The 14,289-nt window shown below is 43.5% G+C and overlaps 1 protein-coding gene and 1 long non-coding RNA gene across 3 annotated transcripts in view; one reads left to right on the forward strand and one right to left on the reverse strand.

Annotated features, from left to right (window-relative positions):
• The first annotated feature begins 4,185 nt into the window (after positions 1-4,185).
• Positions 4,186-7,016, forward strand: LOC139816068 (uncharacterized). 2 transcript variants are annotated; one of them, XR_011732908.1, is made up of 4 exons: positions 4,192-4,453; positions 4,524-4,748; positions 4,829-5,475; positions 5,599-7,016. It is a non-coding gene; the product is annotated as an uncharacterized lncRNA (long non-coding RNA). The 2 variants fall into 2 exon arrangements; XR_011732907.1 differs by having other exon boundaries at positions 4,186-4,453; positions 4,829-7,016.
• Positions 7,017-7,105: 89 nt separating this feature from the next.
• LOC139816067 (uncharacterized) overlaps positions 7,106-14,289 on the reverse strand; it is a 233,700-nt gene continuing 226,516 nt past the window's right edge. The window contains exons 7-9 of the mRNA XM_071783386.1: positions 8,281-8,459; positions 8,057-8,197; positions 7,106-7,985 (exon numbers count right to left, since the gene is read on the reverse strand). Coding sequence (XP_071639487.1) covers positions 8,428-8,459 — 32 coding nt within the window. The 3' untranslated portion in view covers positions 7,106-7,985; positions 8,057-8,197; positions 8,281-8,427. The remainder of the gene's footprint in view (positions 7,986-8,056; positions 8,198-8,280; positions 8,460-14,289) is intronic.

Consider the following 14,289-nt stretch of genomic DNA (forward strand, 5'->3'; position numbering starts at 1 on the left):
TAAATCCTTTTCTGTATCGGTCGTTCGAAAGCGCGTTGTCCTTGTCTCACGTATACGTCTGACAGAGACAAAAGCAGTCGACGCATGGAAAGTCATCGCTTTCATCACTTTCATAGTTCGGTACCTACGAGAGATTATTGTCAAGCGTCATTTCTTCTTGCTCACTGTTATGAAAAAATAAAAATGTTTACGTCGCGAAAGCTAATGTTTGTTTTGACGCTTCGCAATTCGTCTCGAATTTGCGATGTAGTAGAAATACGGAGCGAGAAAATGGGCTGGGCGGCGCTGTTGAACGGATAGCGGTTCGATTTTCGCGTCAGCGACGCTCTTCGTCTGCTCCTCTTTCTTCACCGCGGTCAAGCTCGAATTGTCGACGATCTTTTTTAGCGGCCCGATGAGAGGTTTAAAGTGCGTGTCCAACTCAATGTCCTTCTCGATCTTACCGGTCTTCAAAGCGCGAGGTTTTTTACGAATCGAATTACTCGTTTTCGCAATATCTTTCGCGAATATTCTCCCGTCGATCGCAGCCATCGCGAAGAAAAAAACAAAGCAGAGTGTCGATCTCTCTCTGTAACGCTAACGTTGTTCAATCGACGCGTCGACAACAACTAACCACGTTTCGGTATCGCAAAGTCGTTAAATCCTTTTCTGTATTAACCATTCGAAATCGCGCTGTCCTTGTCTATCACCACGAATCCATACTTTTGTTGCCAACACGTATGACACAATTTACTGAAATCATCGTAAGACATATCTGTGTTTACGTGATCGTTGTATATGAGTAGGGGGATAACCTTTACTTCTACACTCAGGCATCTCGCTTGCGGTTAGCGGGGTCGGGGGGTGCCTCGCTGCCGCGGGGGGAACGCCGTAAGCGGTGGGCGAGGGGGTCGAGGGACGGTGTTAAGGGTCATCGAAGGGGGGATTACGCGGGAGGAAAAGTCCCTAGGCGATTTGCTAGGCGAGGAAGGGAGCGCGACGCGGGGGGGACGGCTGTTTACTGGTATTTGTGGGGACCTTGTTGGGAGTAAATTCCCTAGGCGAGTAAATAGAGAATATCGCGCCGCAGGGCCGCCAACGGGGCTTGGCGCGGGGACGCTGGCGTTCCGAGGGGGGCGCTTGGAGCGGCGCTCGCGCCGTTACCGACCGTTTTGGAAAATTGCGCGCTAATTTTTTTCGCTCGCGTGCGTCCGGGCGCGTCCGGACTCGCCCGAACTTGTTCAAACTTGTTCGAGGTCGCTCTTCTCGACGTTCCGGGGAAAAAATGCGTTCAAGGTCGTTCATTTCGCGAGTCTCGATCGCCTTTCTTCGTTGTTGTTTTATTCTCGGTTTGAAGGTCGTTTTGATCCGCGTCGCGACGGGCCGGACGTGGTTTTCCGGCCCATCCCAGCGTATCGAGATCGAGGGAGACGACTCATCTCTTCGTCTGCTCGATTCATACTATTCGCAATTATTTTTTTAACGCGTGTCCGAACTTGTTCGAGGTCGCTCTCGTCGTTTTCTCCTTTTGTTTTTTTCGGAGGATGCGGCGAGCGGTTGTAGTCATTCCGGGAAAGAGCGCATCCGGCAGGGGTACGTCTTCCGTTGAGATAACGAACGGGGGGTATAAATTGAACGGGCGCGCGAACGGCGCGGCAAACGGTGACGCGGACGGGCAAATGTATCGAGGGGAGAGTGGCGCGACGACGTGAAGCGCGTCGGAATTTTTATAAGTTAATGTGTTTTTTTTTTCTCTTAACGTAATATGAGCGACGAGTATGTGCGACTAACAATAAGAAGAGTATGTGCGTGGAAGAAGATACGGTCTGGCGGAAAGATGCAATATTGAAAAAATCAGCGAACCGCTCGCAAGGAATGAAGATCCGTCCCCGAAGTATGGGGATCCGCGGCGCGTCGATGTAACGAGATATCTGATCCGTCGCGAAATCGGAATCGCCGATCTCTGATCGCAGCGGAAGTTTCTCGATATTTATGTATATGGTGAAATATTAATTTGGCGGGACGAGTACGGGAATATACCAATCTTTGATTTTGACAAGATACGCCCTTAGCGGCGGAAGTGTAGCATTAGCGATGCGTATTCGCAATTGAACGATCGCAGTTATTAAACGCATCGGAATAGTATAAGTTAATGTGTTTTTCTCTCTTAACGTAATATGAGCGACGAGTACGCAGAACTTTGCAAACCAACGTTCGATCCTGAAATCAGGAAACCGATCGTGAAAATCAGCGAACCGCTCGTAAGAAATGGGGATCCGTTCGTGAGGAATGGGCATCCGCGACGCGTCGACTTAACGAGATATCTGATTCGTCGTGAAATCGGAATCGCCGATCTTCGATCTCAGCGGAGGTTTCTCGATACTTATGATTACGCTGAAACATTAATGTGGCGGACTAAAGATGGAGATTTTTATTTTGATATAGACGCGTTAGCGGTGCAAATGTAGCATTAGCGATACGTACTCGCGAATGAACGATCGCCGTTATCCATCGTTCGAGGAATCAGACGACGAACTGCGCTGTCGCGAGCCTATGCCTAAGTTTTCGTCCGATTCGGACGACGAATCGGCGAGAGTCGAAGCACCGTTGTCGTCAAACGCGTGCGCGTCGGTGGTGAAGGAGGACGCGCGATGGAATCTGGCTACCCATCATCTGCGAAGGGAAATCGGAGCGCGAACTAATCGCGAGCGAGAGTGGATAGAGACGACGGTGGCAAACTCCGTTAGGGCGAGCGATTATACGCGTTGCCTGCCGCTCGAGTATTATCTTTATTACGAGACGGTGTACGGAGGAGAGAAGATACGTCGGATTCAAACCGCCGGGTCTCGTCGTCTTTTCGACCGAGTGAAATTCAGCGTTCCCGAGGGTGAACCCTTCTGGACGCGATGTGGAAAGAGTGCGACGAGTTGCTCGCCGCGGACGTCCGCGACGCGGACGGGTACCGCGCGTGGAGACGACGATGCGACGAGTGTCTCCGGCTCCTGCGGAAGGAGTGTCGAGTCAAACGCTCTGAGAAGCGAGGAAACACGGGAGCCGTTACCAGAGCGGTGGCTCTAATAGCGCGATTGGAAGATTCGAGGGAGGATCTGCGTCGACGATTCGAACGCGCCGTAGGTGCCGGCTTGGACGGAGGGGGCGGCGGTAGCAGCAGCGGCAGAGGTTTCTCGTGGATCGAGATCGACGCGGCGTTCCAACGTCGCGTACTGACCGGCGCTGTGAGGAACTCGACGTACATCGAGCCCGCGCGATTTCTCGACGATGCGAAGGGCACCGTGCTTGAAAAAGTGTGGGATAATATGACCGGACACGGGTGTCTAAAGGTCAACGTCATATTCAATGGGGAATTCGTAGCGGACGTTAAGACCGATGTGAAGAGTATCGCTACGCGGAACGAACAGCTCCTCCCAGGGTCCGATCTGGGCGAGTGGTACGATAGGCACGTGCGCGACGCGATCATCGCAATCGAACGCACATAGACGGTCCGCCGCCGCTCATCAAGGACTGCCACGAGTGCAATCGCTTTCCCCCTATGAACGGTGAGTCATCGACTTCCCGTTCGAAGTAAGAAGAAACGAATCCTCCTCCTGCAACCGCGACCGAATGCGCGGCACCGGTCTACTCAATCGCGCGATAAACGCTCTTCCCTTCGAGCTGCACATACCCGGTTATCAGTTTTGCGGGTCAGGCACGCGTCTACCGAAGAGACTAGCGCGCGGCGAAGAAGGCATCAATCTGTTGGACGCGGCGTGTCGAGAGCACGACGTCGCGTATTCGCGAAGCGGCGAGCTCGCCGAGCGACACGTCGCCGATCGACGGCTCGCCGAGAGGGCGCGCGAGCGCGTCACCGCGAGGGATTCCACGGCCGGTGAGAGACTCGCCGCGCCGCGGCGGCCGTATGGGCGGCTATGAAGACGAAGACGAAGCTGGGCATGGGTATGGAACGCAAAAGGAAAACGAGAAAAGGAACACCGACGTATATTTAGCAAATAAATTAAAAATTATTGAAAATTAACTAACCCAATCGTTTGGAAATTATTTGGAGATATTTGGAAAAAACTTTTCAGAGTTTGGAAAACCATACAATAATCACAATTAATTAAAATCAATTAAGCGTATAATTAGCAGAAAGTTTCTAAAAAATATATTTTTTTTAATCCAATTGCTTCAGAATCATTTGGATAAAGTGTCAATATAATTTTTATTATTTAGAAAACAACTGTATTCTAATAAAAATTAATTAAAGGTCAATATTTTGTTTTAATGTCTGCACTATAGTGCAATAAAGTGCACATACTTCTCCTGACGACGAGTGGCAAGACTGGCAAGAAATCAGCAACCTAACCTACAGTTTGCTCATAAAATTTTCGTAAAATGTCTGCAATTAAAGTTACAACTAGAAGTGGAGCCAATATTCGCGAGTCTCGCATTATACGATGCCAGAGAAAAGAAAAAGGTATATTTTTTATCATTAAAATTACAACTTCAAAAATGCATAATGCTAATTACAAATTGTTATATTTCAGGGGTCCGAAAATTTCTACGTCGATATGAATTCAGAGAGATTGAAAAAAATGTTTGGAGGACACATCGCTTATAGCGATGTAAGTACCTTAACTAGAAAATGCGTTTTGAGCATCAATAAACCCAGTCCCGATTTGTTTCTTGTCGTACGGCTCGAGAAAGTATTGCAGGGCGATATATCGGAGTGTGCCGAACCATATTTACGCGAAGATAAAAATAAAGATAAGGTAATAAAATGTTAAAATAAAATACTGATGCATTCAAAATGGCAATTTCTCATATTATTGTCTTATTCATTTCCGTATAGGTCAGAGCTGCTACAGCTGCTGCGTGCGAATGCCTGGGTCGTTATAGAATGCCTCTTGCGTGGACTGCAATTTATCTGTCTGGTGTAATCGGATGCGGTGGTGATACGGATAGCACTGCTGGATCTTTAGACAGAAAGTCGGGCGGTCTGGAACAGTGGCGAAAGAAAGTGGAACCGCCGACGCGACGTGGTTCGCTAGAAAGACGGAGTTTGGATAAAAGACGTAGTTGGTCGCCGGACGATTTTGCCAATTGCCTCGATAGCTTTAGATTTGTATAATGCTGCATTTTCCTATCGAAAGGCTTAACTAACATCTTGATATTCTTATAGGCCCATTACTTTAACAGTCTCGAGCTTCTTCAAGCAGGAAAGCGAACGACTTCGCGATGAAAATCTTTATAAGCTTTTGGTTGAACTACGAAGACCTGGTTCCAACTTGAAACGATTAAAATGCTTACCGGAGATTTGAAATTGGATCTCAGTCCCAGACTCGAAGAACTACCGAGGTGTCTTGATCCCGACCTTAGAAGATTAGTTCCATATCCGAATGAAAAGAATCGACCGGTTAAGGAGATAGTCTCAAGTTTACAGACGAAGTTGTTTCGCCCGAGTTAACATATCGTAATCTTCTATATCTTTATCCCAAGGTGCATATCGAATAAAATTGTACGATCATCCTTGTAGATAGTAGAGCCATTTGGCGAATAAATCAGGCGATCAAGCCGGTTCTCTACAGGAGTTATATGATAAACAAGTCAAAAAATTGGTAGATTACGTTGTTTGGTTCCAAGAGGAAGAAAATCATCGCGTTAATGAGGTGCTACGACTGGGCAAGGCAAAGACAACAACGGATTTGTTTGGAATTGAAGGAAGCTTTAAAAAGTTCGAAATCGATTGATTAAATAGATTAGACTGAGGAATTAAGATTGTGCATTCGAGAAGAGAGGAGTTAGCTTTTATAAGCAAAATTATTTATAACGATTTTTTGCTACTCGCCTAATCGGATCGAGAAGGCGTTTCTCGCGGTCTCGACGGGAAAAAGATTAATTGTGAAAGACTAATACGTTACGTTAGGAGAAAATAAAGTAGAGATCACACATTATAAGAATAAATCTCGCGCTTTTGTAAGTATTCGGAAATATAATATATTCGGAAGTTCGGTCCCAAAACCCGGTGGGGATTTCAATTCCGTCGTGTAACGCAGCGCAGCGTCGTGATTTAGCATAGTCTAGTCTACCTATTTCAACGTAGGAATTACCATTTTTCTTTTTGGTATTTACTCTGCTGTGACGCAATAACCAAAAACTTTAAAGAACGGAGGAGAAAAAGTTTAAATTTTTTTCGAGAGTTTATATATATATATATATATATATATATATTATTTTATATACGCTAAACGGAAGCGTTCGTGTGCTACGTGCAGTATGTATTGTGAGGATCGTTCTGTAGCCGATAATTCTCTTTGTTTATTTTATTGTGTAATTAGCGTGAGAAAATGCCTCACTTTAATAAAACATGAGACAATCGTAGAATTATGCAAGGAAGATTGTTATCAGAAAGTACGGTTCCTTGCGTGTAAAATGTTATTTTATTTCCGTTATAATGGATTTAAGGCTTTTGTTAATGTCTCCTTAAAATGTCGGAACCGAGAAATCGCCGGAATTCTTCTCTTGGGAAGACAGAAACCTCGATTCGGATATTACTTTGCAATTCAAAAATCGAAAAATTTGCAGCGGACAAGCTATTGTTACCGATACGCTTGTAACTCTGGTGTTTATGAAACGAAAGATCTTGAAACTGCCAAAAAGTCCAAAAATGTATATCAATTCTCTCCCTGCGATATTGTTAATATCTAATTAATTTGGCTACACGTGTTCACGAACAAGGAACGTGACTTTCTTCGCACATCGTCAAACTTTACTGCACAATGTCTAGGGCACTTACGTTCATTTTTAAGTTTTTACACACAATTTAATATTTATTTACACTCTACGTCGGTTAAATTATATATATATTTATATAATTTATTTATAAATAAAATTTGTCATTTATATATAAATTTTATATACATATACATACATAATTGATTTCTATCGTCTCTAACTAACTGCGCAGTAACGTAATAGTACTATAATGTATTATTGTACCTTGTCGTTTATAATAATAAATCAGTAAAGTCAGAGACACATACGTTGGTAATTGTCTTTCTCTTTTCTTTACCCTCTCGGGTACGATGGAGAGGGAACGTCTACGAAAACTGGATGTATAGTAATAAAGATCGTATATAGTAATCGACTGCGTCGATCCGGTACTAATCTTTTATTATTCCAATAATAATAATAATAATATATGTAGAAAAATGTGATCACGAAACATACACATTATGTATCTCCCACCGGCCTTGCAGGTTCAGAAAATTGTACTAAATACCAATTGCATATACACGCACACACACACACACACACACACACACACACACACACACACACACACACACTCTCTCTCTCTCTCTCTCTCTCTCTCTCTCTCTCTCTCTCTCATACTCGAGTCTCCTTGTAAAAGTTAAAAATCTTAGCAGTGCTCGACGAAGGCCCACGCTCGCCGATTACATTTTTTCCTCCTTTTTTTTCTTCTCCCTTTTCCTCTCATCACACTATTCATTTACATTGCTATTATTCGTATTGCGAGTGATTGCGAGCGGCCTATCATGTAATCCTTTTTTTACTCGTGGAAACATACATATTATCGTATTATCAATATTTCGTAGTCCAGTCTAAAATCAATCACGGCTATGATCTAGCTAGAGCGTATATATAACTGGTTCTTCCCTTCGCAATTATCAATATAATAATATCATTGTCCTGCTGTTGCGTGTGGTGGTGTAATGTGTGTGTGTGAGTGTGTGTGAACAATGATGCACCTATTACATAATAAATAACAGCGTGATAACGCTATTTCCACAGAAATTAGCGCGACATGTGGCGTAAACATAACGGGAGAGTAAAAACGAGAGATCTCTTCTGCTATCTTTTCCGTTCTAGCGTATCGTGAGATTAAAAAGTAATGTTAACAGCATTGGATATAATTGGAAATAGATCTCGCCCTGAAATTTTTCCTCGTTTGGTGATACACAGCCATTTGCATCTTCTTGATCTACCTAATTAAGATAAATCGCTTTCACTTCCTGTTTATCACAAATACATTAATTTTATCTCCAGCACTAGATACCTCGAAATCTTGTCTAGGTGTATCATGAAGCAATCTGTCTCTGGCGATAGGTGAGATTCTATCTTTGTATTTACGATATATTACGACCCAGTCTGAAGAAAACTCTCAATGCATCTTTTCACATAAGGCGACACGGTATCACTGAAAGCCAAATGATCAAAATGAAGAATGGATGCCCAGTTTTAAATAACTGTATTGTAATAGCGTTTCGACTATATTTTTACATTGATTTGTGCGATACTACTGGCTCCTCTGTTCGAATCTTCCTCTTTATGACTCTCAATTCGACGTCTCTCGGTGGAAAATCTAGTATTGGTTTTAAAGGATCACGGTCCAGCACTGACTGATGCTGTCCCAAGAATTTCTCGTAATCAAGTGGTTCTAATACCTCGTACAGGGACATCTGCATATAAGAAATTAAATATTAATTTACTCCAAGATTATTGGCAATCTCTTTATATGCCAGTTTTCCAAAGAAGACTGCATACAGTGGAAAAAAATCCTGATACACTGCTCAACAAGAATAGGAAGAATACACAATAATAGGAAGTAGAAGTAGCAATTTGTCGCCTCACATCGGCAACATGCTGTTTGCTTAACTTGCGAGAAAACGCACGCTGGACCGAAGACATTATAAATGTCCCAGCAAATTAATCCGACGAGATTCTGTAACTGTTAAATGCCATATCGAAATATTACTTAGTTGGTTATGTTCTCAGTTGAATGTATGGTAATTGTTTTTATTTGTTGCAGTGTTCTTTTAAATGCATTAATGCAGCACGCAATTATTTCTGAGGGAAATGATTGATCGACAGGTTTGACACGTACAAAAATGATGTAAGTTTAAAGATACTGCGTGTATTGTGTATGTTGCTTTATTGCAAGGTATATCAAATTTGCATAATAAGAAGGAAATAAATATGATACATTAATAATTAATGTTACAACAAACAGATATGGACAGATATAAATCTGACAAAACTGCAAATGGTTCTAGCTTTTAAATCCAAATTAATTAATCATTAACAAACAGATATGGACAAATATAAATCTGCATTAATTAATTTGGATTTAAAAGCTAGAACTATCTGTAGTTTTGTCAGATTTATATCTGTCCATATCTGTTTGTTGTAACAATAATTATTAATGTATTACATATTTATTTCTTATTATGCAAATTTGATATACTTTGCAATAAAGCAACATACAATACACGCAGTATCTTTAAACTTACATCATTTTTGTACGTGTCAAACTTGTCGATCAATCAGTTCACTCAGAAATAATTGCGTGCTGCATTAATGCATTTAAAAAAACATTACAACAAATAAAAACAATGGGAAAATTAGAAAATAATGATTAATATTCATAGTTGTAAGAATAGCTCGGAAATCGAGCAGGAAAAGTATAAACACGAGTATGAATAACGAGATATCGGGATGAGAATATGTATTTGTTATATCGCGCAATTACTTACGTTAATCTGAATTCATTGAGAACGGGACTGTGAATTAAAATCGCCAGCAAGAATCCACTGTAGGTTTATTGGAGCAAACTGTAGGTTAGGTTGCTGATTTTTTGCCAGTCTTGCCACTCGTCGTCAGGAGAAGTATGTGTACTTTATTGCACTATAGTGCACACATTAAAACGGAATATTGACCTTTAATTAATTTTTATTAGAATATAGTTGTTTTCTAAATAATAAAAATTATATCGACACTTTATCCAAATGATTCTGGAGCGATTGGATTAAAAAAAAATATTTTTTAGAAACTTTCTGCTAATTATATGCTTAATTAATTTTAATTAATTGTGATTATTGTATGGTTTTCCAAACTCTGAAAAGTTTTTTCCAAATATCTCCAAATGATTTCCAAACGATTGGGTTAGTTAATTTTCAATAATTTTTAATTTATTTGCTAAATATACGTCGGTAAAAAGAACGGGATTGAGGAGAAGCGCGAAGACGAGAAGGAAGAAGCGGAGGATACTTCCGACGGCGAAACGCGGCGGCTTCTTGCCCTTTCTACCGATGTTGGGCGCTCTTGGTTCCTTGATCGGTAGCGCGGCCGGCGTGGCCAAAGCGGTGAGCGCCAACAAAGCGGCGCAAAAACAACTCGACGAATTGCAGCGACACAATCGCGCGATGGAGGGTCGCGGATTGTACCTCGCGCCGTATAAGAAGCGCGGAGGTGGCGCGAGGAGAGTCGTTGAAAAAAAAAACCTCGCGGAAGAAGGCGACGTTAGCGCATCTACCTCCGTACGGCGTCACGACTAACGAACAGCTCGATCGATCGGCGCGTCGCCTGCGCATACCGTTCTTCCGCGGAGTGTTTATGCGCGACGCTCTGCCAACGAGGGTGCGACGCGCTGAGTGCGGCATCGTGAATCTCGACGACGCGGTGGGCCCGGGAACGCATTGGGTCGCTTACGCAAAAAAGGGGAACTCGGCGATCTACTTCGACGCGTTTGGAAATCTCCGTCCGCCGAGGGATCTCGCGCGGTATCTCGGCGACGGTGGCGGCGAGAGCGCGGTCGTGACGTACAATCGTCGCGTGTTCCAGACATTCGATTAGAGAATCTGCGGACAGCTGTGCCTGCGATTTCTTCGCGAGATCGATTGGGGGAGCGGCGGACGATCGACGTTCTCCTGCGATGTCGCTGACGCTCACGTTGACCGGGACTAGCAGCGTTCTCACGGCGAGTCACTTTCCCGCTTTGGATCTGAGCGACAACGAATACGAGCTGGGTTTGGCGACTTTTGAGACGTACAATTCGATACCGAACGTTACGTCCGCGAACAATTGCTTCTACTACGGCGAGGACGACCGGAGAATCGTCGTTCCGGAAGGTTTGTACGAACTGCGAGCCGTGAGCAGATATCTGCGCGCCGCTCTTCTCTATCGCGAACGTCGCGCCCGCGAGAAAGACAAAATTAGAGAGAAAGGAGGAAAACCGCAGACCGATGACGCTGGACGGGTAAAAGAAAAAAACCGAACGGAGAAGGACGAAGCCGACGACGAGGTTTATCACGTATACGAGGACGAAGACGACGACGACGATGGCGACGGTTATGACATATACGGGGACGACGACGGTGGCGATAGAGTGCTCGATCTTCGCGCCAACGAGAATACCATGAGGAGCGAGATAAAGTGCGCCTAACCTATTAGAAGTTAGCCCCCCACTTTTAGAATTAACATATTTTCACGGTTGTGCTGAATTGTGCTAGGTTTGTGCTATATTGTGCTCGAATATTATAACCATAATATGAAAAATACGAAAAAAAAATTTTTAAAACGAATTTTTAGATCAGCCCCCCACTTTTCGTTTTTTTCAATTTTTTTGATTGTGCTGAGTTGTGCTAAGTTGTGCTAACATTGTGCTAAAATATTATTTAAAAAAAATAATAACAGAAAGAGTTACGATAAAAAAATAAATTATATCCAAAAATGATTATTTTAGCACAATGTTAGCACAACTCAGCACAATCAAAAAAATTGAAAAAAACAAAAAGTAAGGGGTTGACCTAAAAATTATTTTTTTTTTGTATTTTTCATATTATGGTTATAATATTCGAGCACAATATAGCACAATTCAGCACAACTTCCGGTTTTCTAGAAACAACAATGTAAAGAGCACTTTACTCTTGAACGCTCAAATTTTATAATTCAGATTTGTAATAATCTAGTGGTGAATGTAATATTAATTACCTAAAACCTCTCTTTAGGTCAACCTCCTATTTTTCGTTTTTTTCAATTTTTTCGATTGTGCTGAGTTGTGCTAAGTTGTGCTAACATTGTGCTAAAATATTATTTTAAAAAAATTACAACAAAAAAAATTACGATAAAAAAATATCGTAACTTTTTTTGTTGTTATTTTTTTTAAATAATATTTTAGCACAATGTTAGCACAACTTAGCACAACTCAGCACAATCAAAAAAATTGAAAAAAACGAAAAGTGGGGGGCTGACTTAAAAATTATTTTTAAGTTAGCCCCCAATTTTCGTTTTTTTTCAATTTTTTGATTGTGCTGAGTTGTGCTAAGTTGTGCTAACATTGTGCTAAAATATTATTTTAAAAAAATAATAACAAAAAAGTTACGATTAAAAATACATTTTTGGATATAATTTATTTTTTTATCGTAACTCTTTCTGTTATTATTTTTTTTTAATAATATTTTAGCACAATGTTAGCACAACTTAGCACAACTCAGCACAATCAAAAAAATTGAAAAAAACGAAAAGTGGGGGGCTGACCTAAAAATTCGTTTTTTTTAATTTTCTTTTGTATTTTTCATATTATGGTTATAATATTCGAGCACAATATAGCACAAACCTAGCACAATTCAGCACAACCGTGAAAATATGTTAATTCTAAAAGTGGGGGGCTAACTTCTAATAGGTGTGCGCCTACCGAGTAAATTTTACAAAACCGAACAACATCGGTTCTCTTTTGGGTTTCTAGAGCGATCGTATCCTAAAACCGAACAAATGGTACGTTTCCGACGGAGCCATTGACGTCATGAGCGTAAACATAATTCGCATCGAGTGCAGTATCACCGCGGGAGCGTACAGCAACGGACGCTCGGTGCACGCGATACACGAATTCGCGCCGAAAGTTCCACCGGGATATAAATTGTCGGAGACTCCGACGCAGATAATTTACCTCCCAATCGTCGCGCGAAACGTCACCAATATCACGGTGCGAGTCGTGGATCAGAAAGATCGGCTGATCGACTTTCGCGGCGAGGAGATAACGATTAGACTGCACGTACGTCGTCGTCACGGTTAGTGTGTGTGTGTGTGTGCGCGTATCCCTGAAGAGAGAGCGAGGAGGGATGCTCGTTCTGAACGGATCTAGCGCGAATTGTACGAACGAGCGAGCTAGCCCGTTCTACGACGAGATCGGAAGCGTAGGGAAGAGAAGAGGCGGAGGAGGAGGAGGGAGAGCCGTTCTCAGCAACGCCAACGTCAGGTTCCTACGATCGCTGGGTCTCGCCGTGAGAAACGCGTCACCGCCGCGTCCTTTCTACTTCGAGAGGAAAAACCATGGCCGACATCCTGAGTATCGGCGGTGAGCCGATCTTCGACGAGCGCATCGTCGGAATCGAGACTCACACGTATAACCCGTACGTCAACACGACGTTCGGGCACAACGACGAGATACGAATGCCCATACAGCAGCAGGATCTGTATACGCTGCCGTGCGACAGTTTCCTGTACGTCGAGAGACGACTCAACGACGACGGCGCGACGAATGAGGAACAATACGCGAAATTAGTCAACAACTGCGTCGCGTTTATGTTCGACGAAATTCGATACGAACTCGACGGCGTGGAGATCGACCGGTGTAGAAACGTCGGCATAACCAGCACGATAAAGAACTACGTGTTGCTGACCATCGAACGAGCCAGAAGACTGCAGAACGCCGGATAGAGTTATCCTACGAGCGAATCGAATCTGAACAACGCGTCCCATAAATTTAACTTTTGCGTACCTTTGAATATTCTTTTGGGTTTCTGCGAGGACTACAGACGCGTGGTAATAAACGCGCGACACGAGCTTATCCTGATACGCTCTCGTAGCGACCACAACTGCGTCGTAGATCCGAAGAAGACTGTGCCGAGAGATCCGGCCAAGGATCCTAAAATTACGTTGCTGAAGGTGCAATGGCGCGTATGCCTCACGTGGCGCTAAACGACGTGACTAAATTATCGCTGTTGCGAACGTTGGAGAGCGGACGATTTCTGAGCGCGGGTTTTCGCTCTTGGGACCTGTACGAATTTCCCCTGCTGCAGAGCACGACCAAGCATTCGTGAAAGCCGCGCCGCAATTGGAGAAACCGCGATACGTCATATTCGCGCTGCAGACCGGACGGCGAAACGAATTCGCGGGCGACGCCTCGAGGTTCGATCATTGCGCGCTCGCCAACGTGAAATTGTATTTCAACTCGGAATTCTATCCCTACGACGACGTGAACGTGGATTTCGAGAGCGACAAGTTCGCCGTGCTGTATGAGATGTACGCGAAATTTCGAGGAGCGTACTACGGGGACAGTTGCGACGACGCGCTCTTCTCCCCGCGCGAATTTGCGCGGGTAGCTCCGCTCGCGGTGATCGATTGTTCCCGTCAAAACGAATCGGTGAAGAGCGCCACCGTAGACGTGCGCATCGAGTTCGAAAACAAGGAAAACGTTCCGCCGAAAACCACCGCCTTTTGTCTCATCGTTCA

This window comes from Temnothorax longispinosus, chromosome 7, assembly GCF_030848805.1.
Source record: "Temnothorax longispinosus isolate EJ_2023e chromosome 7, Tlon_JGU_v1, whole genome shotgun sequence".
Lineage (NCBI taxonomy): Eukaryota > Metazoa > Arthropoda > Insecta > Hymenoptera > Formicidae > Temnothorax > Temnothorax longispinosus.